Genomic DNA, 22172 nt, shown 5'->3' on the forward strand with positions numbered 1-22172 from the left:
AGTTCTAGAGACTTAGGAGGCTGAGGCTTGAGGATCACAGGTTCAAGGCCAGGCTCAGCAACTTAGTGAGACCCTATCTTGAAATAAAAAATAAAGAACTGGGGATGTGGCTTAGTAGTAAAGTACCTCTGGGTTCAAAATTCGGTATACAAAAAGCAAACAAACAACAACAACAAAATAATTCTGTGTTGTCATTTATTTTCAGGACTTTGAAAACAAAATTCCATTGCTTTCTGGCTTCTGTTTTTGCTGTTGAGAAGTCAGTGGTTTGTCTGTAATTTCTTTAAAAGTAATTTTACTGATGGAGCACTTAGGATGCACTTAGGATTCTGTCTTTGGTGTTCTATAATTTTTTTTCTTACCCTTTTTGGTATTGGGGATTGAATCCAGTGGTACTTTGCCACGGAGCTACATTGCCAGTCCCTTTTATTTTTTAAACTATTTTTTTGTAGTTGTAGATGGACAGAATGCCTTTATTTTTTTATGTGGTGCTAATTGAACCCAGTGTCTTACACATGCTAGGCAGTCACTCTGCCACTGAACCACACCCCAGACCCTATTTTTTAAATTTTGAGACAGGATCTTGCTGAGTTGTTTAGGGTCTTGCTAAGTTGCTGAGGTTGACTTCAAACTTGTGATCCTCTTGTGTCAACCTCCCGAGTCACTGGGATTGTAGGTGTGCACCACTGCACCCTGCTTGGTGTTCTGTAGTTTCACTTTTCACTTTATGTGTCTTGATATGTTTTTTTGGCAGGCATTGTACTAGGGATTGAACTTGGGCCCTCAACCACTGAACCACACTCCCAGCCCTATTTTGTGTTTTATTTAGAGACAGAGTCTTGCTGAGTTGCTTAGTGCCTTGCTTTTGCTGAGGCTGGCTTTGAACTCGTGATCCTCCTGCCTCAGCCTTCTGAGTTGCTAGGATTACTGGCATGTACGATGGTGCCCGGCTTGGTTTTACCTTTATTTACCTTGCTTGGAATCTGTTGGATATTTTGGACCTGCAAATCAATGTTTTTGCTTTATTTTGATTGATTGATTGATTGTGGTACTGGCAGTTGAACCCAAGGGTGCTCTACCATTGAGCTGTAAGCCCAGCCCTTTTAATTTTATTTATTTTGAGACAGGATCTCACTAAGTTGCTGAGGCTGGCCTCAAACTTGTGATCCTTTTGCCTCAGCCTCCTGAGTCTCTGGTGTCACAGGCATGTGCCACTGCACCTGGCTTTTGTTTTGTTTTTAAATTAGCCTAGGAATTGATACTACCTATTCAATTAATGCTGTGCCCCCTTCCATTTATCCATTTTCTCTTTCTAGATTGTGTGTTAAAGGCATTTTAGATATTTTCACTCCATCATGCACATGTTTTAAGACCTTTTCTCCATATTTTTCTTCTTTTCTGCCTGTGGTGCTCTCTATATAATTACGTACTCTAAGACTTTTTCTCCCTGCTCTTCATCATGTCTACATACTCTTAACATAGGAGTTTGGTAGGATTTAGTTGTTTCACTCATGGACTGTGGGTGTCCAGCCCTTTTGTGGTTCCCCACTCATTGTGGGTAGGGACTTATCTAAATGTGAGTCTTGTGGCTGGCTCTTGAATTATGTCTTTGTGTCCCTTGAAGACTGCCAGGTCCAAAGTCCCAAGTCTATAAAGGTCAGTAGTAGCTTTTAGGCAAAAAACCTTCTAGACCTCCACTTAGTTCTCTGGGTTCTTTCTTTCTTGGTTTAGAAATTTTGGGGTGATTATTATTAAAAAATATTCTAGCCAACATTTTTCATTGTTTTCAATGGGAAGATTGTCCAACCTGCCATTATCAGAAATGGATGTGTTCCTTTCATTCACCCCTTTGGCAGTTTTGTCTTTTTATTTGCCCTCCACATATTTACCATCGCCAGTGTTCTTCATTCCTTGTCGAAAATCCAGGATCCTATCTGTGTCATTTTTCTTCAGCCTGAAGCACTTCTAGCATTTCTCATGGTGTAGATCAGCACGTTATTTGTAGGCCTTAAAGCTATCCTCATGTTTAAATGAAACTCTGCCTATTTACAGGACTGCTAAAACAATGATAATGAGATAGAAACTGGGGATCATGTAAGAATGGAATTCTGCTGATCTTAGATTATAATTCTTGATGAATGGGATTTATTTATTTATTTGTTTATTTATTTATTTTATGGTGCTAGGCAATGAACTCTGGGGGTGTCCCACCACCGAGCTATATTCTAACCCTTTTAATTTTATTTTTAAGACAGGGTCTTACTGAGTTGCCAAGTCTGGTCTTAAACTTGCAGTTCTCCTTCCCAAATGCTGGGATTACAGGTGTGTGCCACCACACCTGGCTTGGGATTTAGTTTTTATACAATCCAACACAAAAATGATTACAAAATGTGCTTACTGTGTTATCATCATACCATTTAGACCTTCTTATCCTTCTGGGCTTTGGGTCTTCTCCACATCCCCTCCTACTTTGTTCAGGAAAAAATTGCCACGAAGCTAAGAGCAGTTACCTTTCTATGAAGATCTTTTGATTTACTGATTTACATAATGTGAAGATTGCTAATTTAATAAGATCAATTATGTTTACCTTCATCAATGAAAGCCCTAACATGTACTGTAGGGGGAAATAAATGAACATAAGTAATTGATGCCTCATATTTATTTTCTTCTGGTGTTATTAAAACCCCTTAGGATTTTGACTTTTTCAGAGAGTGTTTCAACTATCTACGTAAAAAGTAATGTTCATTCAGAGCATAAAACTGATCTTGTCACTCCTAACTGTAAAATTTTAATCGATCCATCTCTTGTACAGAGTAGCCTTGGCTCCTTGGCAAGGCATAAAAGATCCTTTTGTTTGTGTAGTCCCTGATTCTCTCTCCATCTTTGTGTCCTTCCACTCCTGCCTGCAGTTGTTCTTAGTTCCCTGACCACACTTTGCTATTTCACACCTCTGAACCCTGGTGTATCATGTTTCTTTTGCATGGAATTCCTTATTTTAGTCTGGTGAAATCCTACTTGTCCTTTAAAAGCTGAGTTTCACAGCTTCTGATTCTTCCCTGTTCTTCAGAGTTTATTATTCCTCCCTGTGCTACTGTGTATCTTTTGTATATTCTGTTACTGAATTTTTTATGAAACAGTATGGTTATTTTTACTTATGTAGTTTTTTTACTGCTGGGGATTAAACTCAGGGCCTTGCACATGCTACACAAGTGTTCTATCATCGAGTTACATCCCCCATGATATAATTTTTTTATATAGAGATTTGAACCCCACTGTATGTTAGAGGCCCTTTGGGTGCATTGTTTGTGCATTGGTTTTTAATAATAATTTATTAAGTGTTGAATAAATGAGTGAATTGCTATTTGAAGCCATGTTAGTGAAACATGGGATTTTATGATCCTTCCAGTGACTATACTAAATAAACAGCTAAATTGAGAAGTACCATTATCACCTTCTTTGTATTAATTGGAATATTATCTTGGTTCATTTAAGTTTGCAATTTCATATATTTGAGTTTTTTTGGTTTTTAAAAACAAAATGATTTACTACCTAATTGAAATAATTGTAAACAAGTTAGAATTTTCTTAAAGCATATTTTTATTTCCATCAACAGAATCCAACATGGCGAAGTCTAGATTTTGGACTAATGCCAGACCGTCTTGATACATCTGTGTCTTGCTTTGTGGTAAAGATATGGGGTGGAAAGGAGGACATCTACCAGCTGTTGATTGAATGGAAAGTCTGTTTGGATGGACTCAAGTACTTGGGTCAGCAGGTAATTTTTAGACTGTGGTTTCCAGTGATTGTCATCTCCAAATTAACCTGTCTAACCTTTGTATTGATGCTCCCGTCTCTACATTTTCTGTTGTACAGAGAGACATTTATGATTCTTTGCATAGGCTGTTGTTTATTTCTGTTCCTTATATTCTTATGTTTGAATTGTTGTCCAGTTTAAAAAAGGCCTTTGATTGAAGAAAAGTATTCAGAAACACCCTAACCTGCTAATTTAAGAGTTTCTTTTTTTGTGTGTATGTCTCCAGGAAAGGATGTACTATCTCACATCATTCTGCTGCTTCTGTCTTATTGGATGTTCACCCCTAGAACTTGAAAATTAAGTTGAAATAAGAAATATGCCATTACATACCTCTCTTTTGGCCAGCGAAGTTCAGTTGTTACAGGAATAAGAATAGCTACTGTTCATTGAGCATAGGAATGACAAATGCCTGGATTATATACTGCTACCTGTCCCCCATATTTGCTGTTAGCAGTGACTAGTGTAGTTACTGACCAGAGCACTCTCCTAGCTGAACCTAAAGTAGCTTTATAATTGTTTCTAATAGTGTTCCAGGACACAGCTAGCAATCTATTGGAGTTGCATATGAAATGAAACCTATTTGCCATCCCCAGACATAGGTTGTCATCATTAATATTTATAGCAATCTTGTGAAGGTTGACATTACTGCCCCTTATTTTGCAGATGGGAAAATTGAACCTCAGAGTTTAAGAAAGTACTCAAAGTTACAGAGATGGGTGGAGCTAGGATTTAAGTCCAGGCTTGGATCACTTAAAAAAATCATTCTTTTTAAACACTGGTGTATATGTGTGATATTTGGTGACCCTTAGCCCTACCTTAGAATGAGTGCCATTTTTATTTTGTGACATTTATGTTATTACTATTAGAGTTGACCCTAAAATGTTAGTAATAGATTATTTATATCCTTGATGTTTTCTTAATATTTATTCAATATATATGTTCTGATTTGTTTCTTTTTAAAGAAACAATATAATCCTGCTTGTTTTTTCAGATTGAAAAAAAACTCCACCTATATTTTGCTTACTATATTTGAACTTAATTTTTTTAAATTAAATTACATTTTGTTTTTATAGTGCTGGGGATCGAACCCAGGGCTTTGAGTGTGCTAGGCAGGATTCTACCACTGAGCTATATTCCTAGCCCTAGCATTGATCTCTTGGACTTTCTATTCTTTCTTTTGCTTTTTTTTTTTTTTTTTTTTTTTTTTTTTTTTTTTGCAATGCTGGAGATTGAACCCAAGGCCTTATGCTTTTAAGGCAAGTACTCTACCAACTGAGCTACATCCCCAGCTCCTGAAATTGTATATTTTTAAAATACCATCTCCTCCTGCCCAGCTCCTGAAAACCACCATCTACACTCTACTTCTTTGAGTCAAACATTTTTATATTCCACTTGCTAGTGTGATCTCATTCTTACCATATTCTTATTTATTTTGTCTTTCTGTAGTAACCAGAGCAGAGCATTTCATATTTATGTTCCTTCCTTAACTAAATTCTAATCTCCTATAGTTGTTTAATTTTTTTATCTTTTTATTTTTTCCTGTTTTAGGACTCGTCTTTCAAAAAATTTCTTTCAAGTGCTGGGGGTTGAACCTAGGGTTGTGCACCATACTAAGCATGTACTTCACTGAGCTGTGTCTCCAGACCCTAGGGCTGGTCTTAATTAAAGCTTGTAAAGCAATGACTTTTGGTTTAAGGCCTTTTTCTTATCCTTTGGTACCAGATATACTTGTTGCCTTTAGACTGGTACTGAGGCACATACCCCATTTCTCTTCTCACATGCCACACCTGGCTCTCTGTGGATAGACTTTGATAATAAATATTTGCTTATTGCTCATTTGAAAGTGTCCACATTTTGTGGAAGATGATGCTTCTTAACATATGATTGCAGGTCTGTAGGCTGAAAGAAGAGCTTTTTGGCCAGTGAAGGTGGCTTTAATCATGCTTTTCTTTTCTTTTCTTTTCTTTTTTTTTTTTGAGGTGCTGGGTATCGAATCCAGGGCCTTGTGCTTGCAAGGCAAGCACTGTACCGACTGAGTTATCTCCCCAACCCTAATCATGCTTTTCAACTCACACATTCCTTACGGTGATCATGAAGTTCCCACCTGAACTTGTCTCTAATCTACCCTAATTTTAGAAAGTCAGCATTCGGTTGCCTCCTGGTATAACAGAACAAAGGAAAGAACAAATTATGTTTTTAAAACTAATTAGAAACCTAATAACATTGTAGAAAGTAAAAATTTACCTATGAAATAATTAGGTATAACAAGTATCATACTACTAAAAAATGGATAAAATAGAATTAGAAGTTTTAGAAGAAAGTGAGATTAAGATATATTAGGATTATAGCCAGAATCAGTTATGTTCATCGTTCTTAGTGTTAAGGATTCAGATGTAGAAGGCAAGATTTTTAGGCCAGATAAACTGATGATTGATGAATACCTTTATAGAGAGCTATGGAAGTACACAGAAGTATTTAGACCAAACTGGAGAGAGTCATGGGGTAAAGACTTCAGAATGAAGTTTTTTTCCCCCCTAAGTCAGGTTTATTGAGGTATAATGTACATACAATAAATATTTTAAAAAGGTATGGTGAATTTGACAAATGTAAAAAGTAACCACCCCACTTAGTGACTATTGCAATGAACATTTAAATATAAGTCTTGGACTGGGGTTGTGGCTCAGTGGTAGAGCCCTTGTCTAGCATGTGTGAGGCAACGGGTTTGATTGTCAGCACCGCATATGAATGAATGAATGAATGAATGAATGAATGAATGAATAAATAAATAAAAATAAAGGCCTTGGGCTGGGGTTGTGGCTCAGTGGTAGAGCACTCGCCTAGCATGCGTGAAGCCCTGGGTTCCATCCTAGTACCACATAAAAAATAAAATAAAATAAAATAAAGGTATTGTGTCCACCTACAACTAAAAAAAACAAAAACAAAAACAAAAACAAAAAGAAAAACATAATAAAAAGTTCCATCGATAATTGAAAACCTATTTTAAAAATGTAGGTCTTGTATTGACATATGTTTTCTTTCTTTTGGGTAAATAGTGAAGATGGAATTGCTAAGTCTAATAGTTAAGCATATATTGAAATTTACATGATACTGCCAGATGGTCTCTGAAGTGAATATGACATTTGGCATTCCCATCAGCAATGTGTAATAGTTCCATTCATTCCCTATCTTTGCTAACACTTCCTACTATTAGTCTTTTTAAGTGTAGTCATTCTAATGGGTTTAAAGTGATATATTTGTGATTTTAATTTTCATTTCCCTAGTGACAAAAGGATATTGAGCATCATACAAGTATGTATATATTTGTGATCAATCTGTCTTCCTCTCTCTTTTGTGTGTGTGTGTGTGTGTGTGTAAGAGAGAGAGAAAGTGTTCAGATCTTTTGCTCATTTTTAATTGAGTTGTTTGAATTCTTCTTAGTTGTAAAAATTGCTGAGCCTGGTTTTGAACTCAAAATCCTCCTGCCACAGCCTCCTACACCACTGGATTCTCGGCGAGTGTCACTGCGCCTGACTGTAAAATTTTTTATGTATTCTGGATGCCAGTCCTTTATATGATATGTATTTTCTGCCAGTCTTTTCTTTTTCTTAACAGTGTCATAGGGTTTTTAATGTTGATGAACATAGGGTTTTTAATGTTCATGAAGTCCACTGTATCAGTTTTCTTTTGTTGTTTCCTGCTTTTTATGTGTTTTCTAAGATCACTAAGATTTTTTTTTTAAAGAAATTTTCCTTTAAGTTTTATAGTTTAGGATTTTACATTAGCATTCATTTTGAATTAACATTTGTATGAACTGCAGTGTTCATTGTTTTGCAAATGAATGAACAATATACAGGAACAATTGTAAAGGGCATTATATTTCTCCTTTTTGGTGAAGGACAAAGTTATTTCGAGTTATTTGTATTTGTGTGTTTCTAGACTCCCTAGTTCATTGATCTGTACATCTGTCTTCATGCCAATACCAAGTTATCTTGATTACTGTAGTTTTAAAACTAATTGCATCTTGAATTCAGGTAGTTTGAGTTTGAGAACTTGGTTCTTTTTTCAGAATTTTTCTGGCTATTCATAATATGTATCGGTTTAAAATTAAATAAAAACAAAAGCAAAATTAATCTGGCTATTCTATGTTTTTTTGCTTTTCTATATATACTATAGAATTAATTTGTCAATTTTTACAAAAATCCTGCTGGGAAATTTGTTGGAACGTCTTAAGAAAATTTGTAGAGAATTGACATCTTATTAATAGCATCTTTGAAACATGATGTATCTCTTCATTTATGAAACTCTTCTTTGATTTGATTCACCAGTGTTTTGTAGTTTCCAACCTACAAATCTTGCACGTTTTGTTAGATTTGCACCAATAGATTCCATGTATTTTTGTAAGTTAAATAGGATTCCTGTAACAAATATTCCTATTTCCAATTTTTGTTGCCAGTATAAAGAAATAAAAGTTTCTGTATCAAGCTCTTATACTATAACCTTGCTAAACTCACTTGTAGATTCAGTACTTTTTTTTGAGATTCCTTTTTTTTTGTTGTTGTTTTGTTTTTTTTTTTTTGAGATTCCTTTTTATAGATTGATAAGAGCACAGTTTAATTTCTTCCTTTCTAATTTTTATATATTTTTAGTTCTTTTCCTTATTTCAGTAAGACTACAAGTACAGTGTTGAATACAAGTAGATACCATGGACATCTTGTTTTTTTCCTGAACTTGGGGGAAAACATCGAGTCATTATAATATTAGCTGTAATTTTATTAAACACTGGGTTGGTTGTTGAGTTTTGTCAAGATCCTCCTCCCACATTCCTGGTATAAACCTCACTTGATTATGGTGGGTTTTCCTTTATGTGTACAGTTACAGTTTTATATATATAAACATGTTGATGGATTTTTGTATATTGTTAGATTTGGTTTGCTAATGTTATGTTAGGATTTTTTTCATATCTATATTCATAAGGGTTGTTTGTACTTTTCTTGCAGTATCCTTGTTTGTTTGGTTGGTATGAAAGTAATGCTGATCTCAGAATGGATTGGAAAATGTTTACTTCAGTTAACCTGGATAAATTTTATAGACTTGTTACTATTTATTCCTCCAGTGTTTGACAGAATTCTTTAGTAGAACAATCTAGATGTTAATATTTCTTTGTGGGAAAGTTTTTAAAGTGTGACTTTATTAGATATGGAGCTATTTGGGCTATGTATGACTTTTTTGTGAGCTTTGATGATTTTTCTTCCAAAGAAGTTGTCTTACCACATCTGAGATTTCAAATTTATTGATATAAATTTCCCATGCTATCACTACATTCTTGTAATTGTGTAGGGTCTGTAATGATTCTTTCCTCTTTTGTTCTTGCTACTGGTGTTTTCTGTCTTTTTTTTCTCTTGATCACTTCGCTAAATATATATCAATTTTATTAACTTTCAGAGATCTAGTGTTTGGTGATTGTTATTTTCAATTCCATTGATTTGTATTTTTGGGGGTTGGGTACCAGGAATTGAACTCAGGGGCACTTAACCATTAAGCCCTGTCCCCAGCCCTTTTTGTATTTTATTTAGAGACAGGGTCTCACTGAGTTGCTTAGCACCTTGCTTTTGCTGAAGCTGGCTTTGAACTTGAGATCTTCCTGCCTTAGCTTCAGGAGCCGTTTTGGTTACAGCTGTGCACCACTGTGCCCGGCTTGATTTGTATTTTTATCTTTATTATTTTCTTTCTTTTGCCTCCTTTGGATTTAAGTTGCTCCTCTTTGCTAGCAACCGATTTGAGGCTTTTCTTTTGTTCTTAAAATAAACATTTAATAAAATTTCCTTTAAGTATTGCTTCATTTATATTCCACACATTTTTGTATTGTGCTTTCATTGAATTTGAAACATTCGCCTTTTTTTTTTTTTTTTTTTTTTTTAGTACTAGGAATTGAACCCAGGGACACTCCACTACTGAGCTACACACCTAACTGCCCTACCCCTCTTTTTAAATTTCAAGACAGGATCTTTTTAAAAATTTTTTTAATATTAATTTTTTTATTTGTTGTTTTTAGATATACATGATAGTAAGGTGTATTTTGATATATGTGGGGTGCAGCCCATTACATTTTGATCCCACTCTGTGATTGAAAATGATGTGGAGTTACACTGGTTTCACTAAGTAGCGTTGGCTGACTTTGAATTTGCAATCCTTCTGCCTCAGCCTTCCTTGTACCTGGGATTACAGGCGTGTGCCATGGTACCCCTGAATATTTTCTAATTTACCTTTTATTTTTTCTTTGAACTATGGATTATTTAGGGTATTTTATCTGTGGATTTTCCTGGTATCCTTCTCTTATTGATTTCTGTTTTAATTCTTTTGAGTTTGAGAAAATTATTTTTATGATTTCAATCCTTTTAACTCTTTTTAAGATTTATTTTATGGTCCCAAATATTTGGTCTGCCTTGGTAAATGTTTCACATACATGTCATGCATAGTCTGCCATCATTGAATGGAATGTTTTATAGCTTCAATTAAGTTTTATTGGTCCTGAGTAAATTTGAATGTGTTAGAATTAACCAGAGGGAAGAAAAGATGAGAAGAGGCTCAGGAGTCTGATGTGGTAGAGCATAATCTATTCCTTGTATTTTAACTGAGGAAATCATAGTGGACTGATAACACAACTTGTCCAAAGTCATATGTATGTTGGAGCTACAAATGCAATTCACATTTCCTGAATAGCTTTTAAAGTTTATCAGGATTTAAAAAAAATATTTCTTTTTAGTTATAGGTGGACACAATATCTTTATTTTATTTTTTATGTGGCACAGAGGATCAAACTCAGGGCCTCACACATGCTAGTTGAGTGCTCTACCACCAAGCCACAACCCCAGCCCCTATCAGGATGTTTTCACCATAAGTCATGAGCTAACCTGGATTTAACTTGGATTTTGATGCTAAAGAAGAGGGAGTTTGGAGCTAGCTTGTTCATGGTGGGAATTCGAAGACTTTATTGATTCTGCTAATGGGGACTGTGTAGCCTCTTATTTATGTGTGATGGCAGAAATGCACGGGTTTAGTTTAAGTGGTTAGAACTTTGTTTTTTTAACAATAGCAGTTGTATAGCCTTTAATGTTAGAGTATCTTTTTACATGCACATAGTGACCTGTTGCCTTTTGAAGATCATGTGAGCAAGTATCCTTAATTTTTTTAGTATTTAATTGAGGAAAACAGAAGTTTAGAGAGATTAAGTGATTTGCCTATGTTCATAAAAGTGCTTGGTAGACTTTGTTTCCATGTCAGGCACTATTATTCATTTCCCTAACTCTAATCAGTTGTTTTAAAAGGTGTGCTCTTTTTCATAAAAATATCAAAATATGAGGTTGTAATTAGATTAATAGAATTCTATAGTCCATATTTTCCTCTTAGTATTCCAATACTATTATTGAGCCAGTAATCTTTAATATATGAGTAAAAGAGAGTATATATTTCCCTGTTTGTGTGTGGTGCTGGTGAATGAATCCAGGGTCTTCCATAGGCTAGACAAGTGCTCTTTCACTGAGCAACACCCCAGCCCAATATTATACTTTTTCTATTATAGTTTAACAATTCTGCAGTGTACATACTAGTGTGCAATATGTTATAGCCTGTTTGGTGACTCATGACTTTTTTTATTAGGAACAAAGGGCTCTTTCTGAGCTTTGTGGTTGCCTGGTTTCTAATGCATTATTAGATTTTTTTCCCCAATTATTTCTCATGTCTAAATTCCCAAAATACTTTCACATCCATTTCATTCCATGTTTTTGACATGCCTATAAGATAGAGCAAAGAGTAATTCATGTAGGCTAGGGGTTGTAGCTCAGTGGTAGAGTGCTTGCCTAGCATGCATGAAGTCCTAGGTTCTATGCCCAGCACCAAAAAATAAAAGAGAGAGAGAGAGTGACTGAGACTCATTTGCTTGCTGTAATCCCAGCGACTGGGGAGACTGAAGCAGGAAGGTCACGAGTTCAAAGCCAGCCTCAGCAATGGCAAGGTGCTAAGCAACTCAGTGAGACCCTGTCTCTAATAAAATACAAAAAGGGCTAAGGGTTTAGGTCAGTGATTAAATGCCTCTGGGTTCAATCCCCATACCAAAAGGGAGGAAAAAAGTATTACATGTTCTTTTGGAAAATTTTGAAAATTGTAGAGAAGAAAATTTTTTAAAAATACGTAACCCCTCTGCCCAGCTATAACCATTGTTAACATTTTGATGAATATAATTTTAATCTTTCTCCCTGGTATATATGTCTATAAAATTTATAATCTAATTTCAGATTCCCTATTTTGAAACATTTCATAATGGTTTCTCTTTTGCCTTATAATGTGGAAAAACCTCTTGATTAGTGTATAGTATTTGTTATAAATTCATGACAGTAGACTCATCTTTTGGTATTGTATTCAGTTCAGTAATGATGTAGGTAAACAGGAATGTGTTTTAAAATTTGCTTTAGTAATAAAGGTTGTTATGGAAGTCATGTGAATGTTTCCAGGAATATTCTGCTACTGTCTTGGGCTATTGTGTCTCTCTAGAGACAAGGATCAAATATTTGGTTCTAGTAGCCCTCCTTGTCTTTCTCTCACTTGAACCCTCACTTGAATCCTTCACAAAAGAAAAAATTCTTCTTTTTTTTTAAAGCAACAACTCTTTCTAATAAACTAATTAAATCTATTTGTATGCTTCATTGTTGGGCACTTTATATTATTTAGTTACTTTAGCTTTCAGTTCTTTTAATTTTTTAAGTTTTATTCCTCCTACCTTCTAGGTGAAACTGAGTTTAGGGTAACACTGTATGCAACTCCCAGCAGTGGTATGCAGATAGGAGTTAAGTAGCCTATTAAAACTTTATGGATTGACTGCTAATACCTTTAAATTGTGCTCTTGAAATAGGAAATACTATTAATCTCTTATGTTTTTTTCTAGGGCTCGTATTTTTAAAGCATTCCTGTAGACTAACAGGGTTGTGTTTTCTTTGACATCAGGGCATGTATAGTATGCCTCTGAAGTCCTTCAGGAACAGCTGTGACCACCTCAGAAGTGTTTGTGAAAAATATGTGAGAATGCCTCTTATCTCAGTGATGCTTTTGTGAGACCTTTGACCTAAAGCAGAAACGCTCCTTTGATCACCTGGTCCTTTGTTAGGTGATTTCTTTTCTGCTAGTTTAATGTAGCCAGCCTTTTCCTCACCATTGAAGTAGGCTGTGTTTTAACTGTCATTCTCTGATTATGGGAATGAGAAGAGCTAATTGTGTGTTTTCCTCCTCTCTTAGATTCATGCCCGCAACCAAAATGAAATAATTTTTGGACTAAACGATGGCTACTATGGTGCTCCATTTGAACATAAGGTAAGAGGATTCTCCCGAAACTCTTAAGTTTTGTTTAGTGCAGGTGTGCTTGCATCTGAGTAGATATAATCCTGTAAAACTCTGTGTAAATAGATTTATGTTTTAAGTATCATTGTTAGTTTGTTGTGTATATGGCTTATGTTGAAAGCTTTTTAGAGTGAAAACTTGTTTTGTAAGGCATATAACCACTCCAGTTAATCTTTTCTAAATCCAGATCATATTTTTTTAAAGGTAAAGCTGAACTAGCTGTTTTCTCATATTCTGCATAATTCCTTGGTGGTTAAGAAAGAATGGTGGATTTTGATTAAATGTAGTAGTTTTATTAAAATGTTTCAGGTGTCTTTTCTAACTTTGAGTAAACTTAAGAAACCAAAAGTCAATTTTTTTTTTTTTTTTTTTTAATAATCAACACTGTTTCTATGTCTAAAGGTTACTAGAGCAAGGAGAGGACAGAGTCTATATTCACCAAATACCTACACTCTGGTGCTCTGCCAGGTAGCCCGTGTTCTTTTCCCCACTTAATACTAGCCACGAACAAATGTGGTGAGTTTTGTCTTTCCCATTTCATCCCTCCTCTGTTCCTCCCACTCCCATTGTTCAATCCAGTGCACCTCTGCTCCTCCTCCTCCCGCTGTGAGTCAGCATCACATACCAGAGAGAACATTCAGCCTTGATTTTTTTGGGGATTCGCTTATTTCACTTAGCATAATAGTCTCTACTTCATCCATTTACCGGCTCATACCCTTATTTCATCATTCTTTATGACTGAGTAATATTCCATTGTGTGTATGTACCAGTTTTCTTCATCTGTTCATCTGGTGAAGGGCACCTAGTCTGGTTCCATAACTTAGCTATTATAGGTTTCTTAAGGATATATTTCTGTATGTAATACTAAATTCCCAGTCTCTGGCCCAATTCTTGGGACATGTCATTTGCTTTATAAGAATGTGATTTAATCAGAATTGTGAGACTGCTACTGCTGCTGTTTGTAGTGTCCTTGCCCAGGATTAGCTGTCCTGACTGCGGAGAGACATTCAGTTCATCCTGCAGTTAGTAACTAACTCACAATCTAGCACAAGTCTGATACACAGAAATAAGGGTAACATGTTACTCCGATAAGAACTATTCTGTTATTGTATTTACTCTCTCAGCAACCTTGTAGCTCCATACTAATAGTCGTTGATGTTTTGGGTGGGCCAATAACTAGTATTCCTTTGTTCTTCTTAGTTTGGAACAAGTTCAGGATTAAGTTAGGTGGTAAATAAATGAAGATCAGAATATTTGCTTTATTACTGACAACACTGACAAAGAAATGTGGCTTAAATTCTGTGACTAAAAGAGCTGACTATGACTGAAGAGCTGACTATAATTGAAAGGTCTTGTATATGTTTCCTTTTGACCTGAATCTCTTTCTCTGCAAATAACAAAATGAACGAAACTGAGGCTGACCCTTTAGGAACAAAAAAATCTGATCCCCACAGCCAAAAGCAGAGTTTGAGTGTGTGATGTAGATAGTCTGTTCTTGATCAGAGGGAATCTAGAAAGAACTGAGCCATGCATGTCCAGTTCCATCTCAAAAGCACAACAGCAGCCAGGTATGTCATCTGCCAGTCTGGGAAAGAGTAAGTGAAGACATCTGAGAACTGAAAATGTTCCTTTCATGACCTTCTCTCTTAGGCATGAGTGGAACGTTTTTCTCCTGTGTGGAGATGTGGAATACAGAGTAAAATGTTTTCCTCTAACAATAATAACAATAGCTAATGTTTAGTGAATATGTGTGTGCCAGGCACTCTTCTGATCATTTTATATATCTTTATCTCATTTAAACTTCACCGTTGTACTTTTATAGAAAGGAAAACTGGCATAGAGGAGTTAAATAACTTTTCCAAGATTCCATAGCAACTAAATAGCAGACGTTGGCATTCAAAACCAGACTGCCAGTAAATGTTTGTTGAATATATGATTGTGATAAGTGGTGTATTTTATTCTGTAGTTCTTTAGTTAGTTTAGAAGTCCAACCTGCCTTTGACTTTATCAACTTGATATATCAAAACCTTTAAAAAGCACTTTATTTTTTCCTTTAAAAAAAAAAAAAGCCACAGGCAGGGTTTCCAGTCAAGATGGCATTGCATAAATATATCCTTGGAGACCCTCCTCTGCATCAGACAAAAAAGCAGTGATTGATCAAATTTGAGAAATTTAAAGAGATTTACCTTGATAAAATAAACAAATGAAAAACAAGATAATAGGCATCTCTGGAACAGAAGTGGAATTGAAACATAAAGATGTTGGCAGAGCTGACTGGAAGATAGGCTGTTAACAGAAGGAGACAGCAGAAGGCAAACAGAGAAACGGCAGGACTTTAAGGATAATCTTAGAAGGGGAAATTTTAAAAGTACAGTAGACAAAGGAAATATTACCTATGAGTTAACTACAGACTTCTCATCAGCAGCAGTAGGTGCCAGAAGTGTATCTTCACTGCACTGTAACCACTAATGTATAATTCTGTTTCTAGTGAGCTTTCAGCCTGGAGTGACGGTGAAAGAGCCAGCATACAATGTATATACAAAGATTGGGACTTTACTTCCTATAGACTTTGTACCTATACTGAGTGATGCAAATAGAAATATGATCCCAAAGGGAGGATGTGGGATGAAAGAAAATAGCAAGGGTATAAAAATGGTTAAAACTTTAGTGAAAATAATTAACTACTAACCATAAGCTAACAAACAAAAAGCAATATTTGTGTAAGTGTGTTTTAAGATTAAGTAAGTAGACCATTGTTATTCCAAATGTAGTCTGTGGGCCCATGGTAGTCCAAGAAGGGTCACAGTCTGTGGTGAGCTAAATACACTAAGGGAGAGTAATAAATGTTTAAAATTTTTATACAGTTTCATTATGTGACTTTTTATTATATTTTCCAAAAGTTATCAATTCACAATGGATTGAGCAAAAATTCCCAAACAGTGGTTCCCCACTGAGAATTAGGAGAAGCACTGCCCTAGACGACACTAATAAGGTGAAGTGAATTTCAGGATTAAAACACACTGATGTCACCAATTTGTTGGGAGAATAGAGATTGTAAGATTATAAACAACTTTAGGATTTGTTAAAAAAATTGTACTCAAGCGTGCATGTTAAAAGTTTAGGACTAGAGGGCTGGGGAGATAGCTCAGTCGGTAGAGTGAGGCCCTGGGTTCGATCCCCAGTACTGCAAAAAAAAAAGAAGAAGAAGAAAAAAAAGTTTAGGACTAGAAACAATGTGGATTTCTAATTAGCAAGGGAAAAAGTGGAATAGAGTAGAAAGCTTTGTCAACTAGATAGACAAGAAAGGCAACAGAAAACAAAACAATGATAAGCAGAAGAAGCACATGACGGTGGCCAGTAAGTTCAAATATATTTGTAATTATAGTAATTATAACTGGATATCATATCCTTGTATTTGAAATATTTTCTAAATATACTAAAGCAACAAGACTTCAAGAGCAGGATTTTAAGAACATGTGTTCTTGAAAACATATGTTTAAAAAGTTATACTGTGAATTAATAATAAAGCACGTTTTTGCAACCAAAATTTTCATTGACCAATTCTTTGACAATGTATTTTTATATTAGTTGTGGTCAGATAACTGTTATTGCTGCTGCTGATTATATTGATATTAATCTTTGCTCTGTTCACATACTCTTTTTTTAAAATATTTTTTAGTTGTCAATGGACCTTTATTTTTACTTAGTTATGTGTGGTGTTGAGACAAGTGCTCTACCACAGAACCACAACCCCAACCCTGTTCACATACTCTTAATGTGTCTTCACACACTTGGGTCTTAAAGCTGGAATTACTTGTTTGCTTAAAACTTTCCATTTTTTGTTTATCTGCTTTCCAAAAGGCTTTTCTCATTTCTGTTGAGTTTTTAGGAACTAGTAAACTTCTCAGCTTTACTGCAGTGGATAAGGAGTTTATTCTCCCTTTCCAGAGTATTTTTGGAAACTAACACACCCTCAACTTTATCCACCAACTCGCACCTACCCATCTTTGACCAAAATGTGCACTATGGATTTTAGTCCTTTGTTCTGTAGCCCCTGCTGATATTATCAGGGAGCGATATGCTCTTACTAATTTTCTGTAGTAACATTTCATTCATTTGGTATGCACATGTGGCACTCAAATATTTAACAGTAGTGCAAAGAGGTAATTGAGAAGTGATGATGAACGTCTTTATTTGTAAAATTGATTCCTTTTTTGTCAATGAATGTCAGGCATCTACTACATGTGTTTTACCAGATTAAATACTGTGGGCTACAAAAATGTAAAACACCAATTCACAAACATTTGTTTTTTAGTTGAGGAGATAATATAGCATGTATTCCAGAGGCTTTCCAGTTTACAGAGGTGTATATTTGAAAAGTTGATTTTGATAATGTTTGTTTGGGTCTTGCAGATAATTCAGATGATTTGTAGCAGAACTTTAAATTATTTGAAGAGCACCTCAGAAAGAGGTTTTAATGTTTGGAAATGATGGAGAATGAGAGAGGAACCACTGTTATGGCTTGATGGGTGGGTGCAGGTTGGTGGGTAAGGCTCGGTGGCCTGGAGACATGTTTCGTAGGTACGCTTAATTGTTAGGATGACTTTTAGTGGGAGGTTGCGGAAGTAAAATGTTCTTGGGCCAATAACCTATAAACCTTTTAGACCCCAGTTTAGGATTTTGCGTTTAGGTTATACATGTAAGATTATCTTTGCCTTAGTTTCCTTTTGGCAACCACTCTTCTTTTCTGGGTGACTACACTGCCTTGGGCACATATGCCCAAGATCTGGGGCAAAACAAGTTAGTTTTCTTTCCTCATCTGTAAATATAGATAACAAGTTGTATCTTATCCTGAATTTTTTTGAGGATTAAATATGATCATGTTCATGACAAGCCTGGCACTTGAGTAGAATTTAGTAATAAATCAAAACTTGTACTCACTGGGCTATAAACCCTATGGTGAAAGTATTTGATCTCTAATTCTTAATGCTGTATCAGTATTGTATCCCTAATGCACTGTCTGGGATGTGTAGGTACTCAATACAATGTTAATGAATACAGGGGAATGCTTTCCATGTTTAGGGCTATCATTCCAATACGTGGACATAAAAATCTTAAGAGGATATATTTCTTTCATCCTACTTTAACCCCAGCCTCAACTTCTGATATTTAGTTTTATGAAGCTCATATTGGCATAATTCTTAACTTATTGGGGTACTGACAAAGTGCAAAAGCATCAGACAATATATCAATTATTTTCTCAGACCATAAACTATAGCAGCAATATATGTTGGGCCCAGTAGATGGCAGCACTTTCTCTTTTAATGGAAAAAAATTCGAACTGAAATGGTATACAGGTCAAAGGGATCAAATCTTTTCAAATGAAGAAATTCTTAGAAATTTCTGAAATAACAATTTAGTGATACATTTCACAAGATTAAACACATAATGCAACCACCTCAAAACGTAGGCAAACAGGTTTAAAATGTAGGGACAACAGCAGGTTTCAGAATCTGTTTTAGGAGCCTGTACAAATGAAAGTTTCTTATTTTATATTTTTCAAGGCATAGTAATTTTGAAAAGTAGAAAAATTGAATCTAATCCCAGATCTGTTTTGGTATTGTGTTCCTTGAGCAAATTACTTAACATCTCTTTATTTTAGGTTTCTTATCTCAAAGTAAGAAAATCTGAATTAGTTGGTTATCACTGCGGAGAATATTAGAGTTATCTAGCCCAACACTTTTTTTTTGTAGATGAAGAATGAGACCCAGGAAACCTTACAACCTCCTGAACTTGTTGTGGCAACTTTAGTTTCTTGCTATGGGTGATAACTTAGACTTAGACATAGCTGTTAACATATATATTGTGTATAAATAGTTAATCAAATCACTACATACTTGTTCATATCTCTTAATCTTTAAGGATTTACCTAAAGTAATTTCACTTCATCCTAACAACAATTTTGGAGTAAGGTAGGGCAACAATTATTATATTTACTTTATGAGAACACTGATTCACAGGTAAAGTGATTTACTTTAACTCAGTATCTAATCATTTCTACACAGTGAATTACTGCTTGCTCTTTGCTTCTGGACCATTTGAATATAACTCTTAGTAGTTGTGTCAGTTTATTATGTTTTGGAGGGTGTATCTTCTTCCTTTCTAGAGGCATAAACTACTTCATATCTCTAATGCCACTCTTAATAGCAGGCGTCTAGCAGGTCTGTAGTAACTCATGTGGGATAAATATGTTCCAGTATATCCCAGTATCTTAGGATAAGCGAAGCAGCAGAACTGGGGATCAGAACACATCTCTGTCTCTTTCTAGAGATGCATTTTCTTCATTATACCACATGAAAAGGTAATGGTAGATGATTTTCACTATTTAATTTCCTCTTGAGATTTCTTTATTTCATTTACTGTGATTAAATGCTATTAGGGCTACCTTCAAGTTACAGCAACTTAAGAGCAAGTCGGAGTATTTTCATATTCAGGATAAAGATGCTGAACCCAGAAAAGTTCAAAGATTTTTATTTAGTTAACTTTATAGAATTGAGAAATTTAAAAGATTACCATTTCCTCTTAGTAGTTATGTAATGGATCTAACTGTTTCCAAAGCACATCCCCACATAGTACACAAGCAGACATTCAGAAGTAGGGATTAAGTGTCCCCAAGTATAGCCTGTGTTTTAACTATAGAGAGCTGAATATTGTATACTTTCTGTCCAGATCTTGCAGAATATCATCAAAGAAAAGTTGAAAAATCATAAAAACAACTAGTTCCTGTAAATATTCTACTCAACTTCCCCCCTCCCATCACAGAAGAAACAAAGACTGGGCAAATCCTCAGGGGTTATTTGTATTAGATGCCTGCTTTGTTACAAAACTTCTAGGTATTTGAGCTTGTTTTAAATTCAGGATTAAACTTGTTTCTGAACTGTTTGAGCTGGTGTGATCTCTAGGACCAATATTATACCAGGTGGGTACAGAGCTTTTAAAAAAAGACCATTGCTAGTTTTCATTGTCAAGTGCCTAAATGTGTCAGACACTATACCAAATACTTTACTTGTTTTTATTTAGTCTCTGTTACAACAGAGAGACTTACTATCCTAAGTTCATGAGTGAAGTACCCTGGAAGAAAACATTAAACTATTTACCCAAGATTACATAGCTGATAAGTAGCAGATCCATAACTTGGATTCAGATCTGATCATTTGATGGCTTTATTTATTTATTTTTTTTGATAACTATTGTGCCACATGGCATCTCTGTATTTCTTCTTATTTCATATAGCATGTCAAAATACCAAGTCTCTATCTTTATATTAACCAGGGATATCTACTAGCAGGGCATTGTGAGAGTCAAACGATCAAGTACACAGGCAGGCACTTTGAATGGTATAAAGTGCTTTATTCTACAGACTTTGGGTATTTTTTGTTGAAGGGTAGGCACACAGTGTCCCTGAGGCCATCAACCCACCCAAGTCTACAAAAGTTCCACACATTAGTCACTATATTTGGCTTCCTTCTGAATCTCCCCCACTTTTCTCTTGGATCAAATTAACTTTTGACAGATGTTTGGAAAATCATCTTATCCTGTAATTCATATTTATAAATCCTGCTGCTGCAGTGTGGTCCCCATTCTCTCTCTTCATTGAAGCCAGAGAATAATCTGGGAAAATGCCACATTTCCTGTTATGAATTTGGAGGCGCTTGTCTTCTTAGCACAATTTTTTGAGCTTTGAGAATTTTAATACTGGGAGATTGAAAGCCAAGCCATGAGTCTTTGTATAGATGTTTTAGATTCCTGAGAAATAAACAGAAACAGAGCTTTAGATTCATCCTTAGCAGACGAGTCACAAAGTTCAAATTTTTCTTTCTTTTTAAAATTTTGAAAACTTGCTTTCACCATTTTCTTTTGGGTTAGATTGTAATGAAGGCATTTTTGAGTGTTTTTTTCAATAAGTCAATTTCAGTTTAAACTGTTTTTCTCCAAGCTGGGGACCTCCTTCCCCCCCCGCTCTACCTGTCTTCACCGGTTAGCTTACCGACACTGTTGCTCCCTTCTTTCGCTTCTGCTGCCACAGTTGTAGTCGTTGTGTATACATTCTTTCTTCCCTTTAGGACCCAGGTTATGCCTCTCTCATTTTTATAGTCCTAGGGTTTAGTATGGACTTAGCTTAGTGCAAATTTCCCCTCAGGGATTACATTGTTCCTGTCTCTGCTTTATTGTAAAATAGCCGTTTCACCTAAGGATTGGCTACTTTAGCATGGTCACTCTCAGCCCTCCTGTCATGGAGTAGCATTGAAGACATTTGGTCCACTCTGAACATGGGAGTGTGATTGTAGTTGTATTGTTTCTGGAGGGTACTTTAAAGCAGTGACTTGTGGACAAGAATCTCTTCATCCCTGTTGACTTCAACTAAAAGAAAAAAACGAATTTTTGTTTCAGGATTCATATACTTTTGCTTAATAATACTAGACCACTGAGCACATCCCCATCCCTGTTTTGTATTTTGTTTAGAGATAGGGTCTCACTGAGTGCTTATTAGCACTTTACTTTTGCTGAGGCTGGCTTTGAACTCTCATCCTCTTGCCTCCGCCTCCTCAGCCACTGCGATCACAGGTGTGTGCCACCACACCTGGCTAATAATTCTATTCTTAGTGCCCACTGCTTTTCACCCTTTTGAGAGAAATAGCGTGTCTGAAACCAGCCAAATTGGGGGAATGCACATATCAGCATTCAGCTCAGTGTCTAAGAAGAGGTCTTACCTTCCCTTCTTAACAATTCAGCATCTGGGCTTCATCAAAACTCAAGGCGGAGGGTTTCCAAGGCCTGCTGATGCTTAACAGAGATACTTGTGCAGTTTTTCTCAGTTTAAACTTGGCTTACACTTTAAAGTGTATTAATGTCCATGAATATATACACATAGGATCAGAGGCTGCCTGTTAATTCATTAGGTAGCTATTTA

The 22172-nt window shown here is 35.5% G+C and overlaps 1 protein-coding gene across 2 annotated transcripts in view; it reads left to right on the plus strand.

Annotated features, from left to right (window-relative positions):
* Uvrag (UV radiation resistance associated) overlaps window positions 1-22172 on the plus strand; it is a 324556-nt gene that overhangs the window by 42509 nt on the left and 259875 nt on the right. For both annotated transcript variants that reach the window (XM_047516341.1, XM_047516342.1), the window contains exons 4-5: window positions 3614-3775; window positions 13100-13174. In XM_047516341.1, the coding sequence (XP_047372297.1) occupies window positions 3614-3775; window positions 13100-13174 (237 nt within the window). The remainder of the gene's footprint in view (window positions 1-3613; window positions 3776-13099; window positions 13175-22172) is intronic.

Source organism: Sciurus carolinensis, chromosome 11 (genome assembly GCF_902686445.1).
Source record: "Sciurus carolinensis chromosome 11, mSciCar1.2, whole genome shotgun sequence".
In the NCBI taxonomy this organism is placed as follows: domain Eukaryota; kingdom Metazoa; phylum Chordata; class Mammalia; order Rodentia; family Sciuridae; genus Sciurus; species Sciurus carolinensis.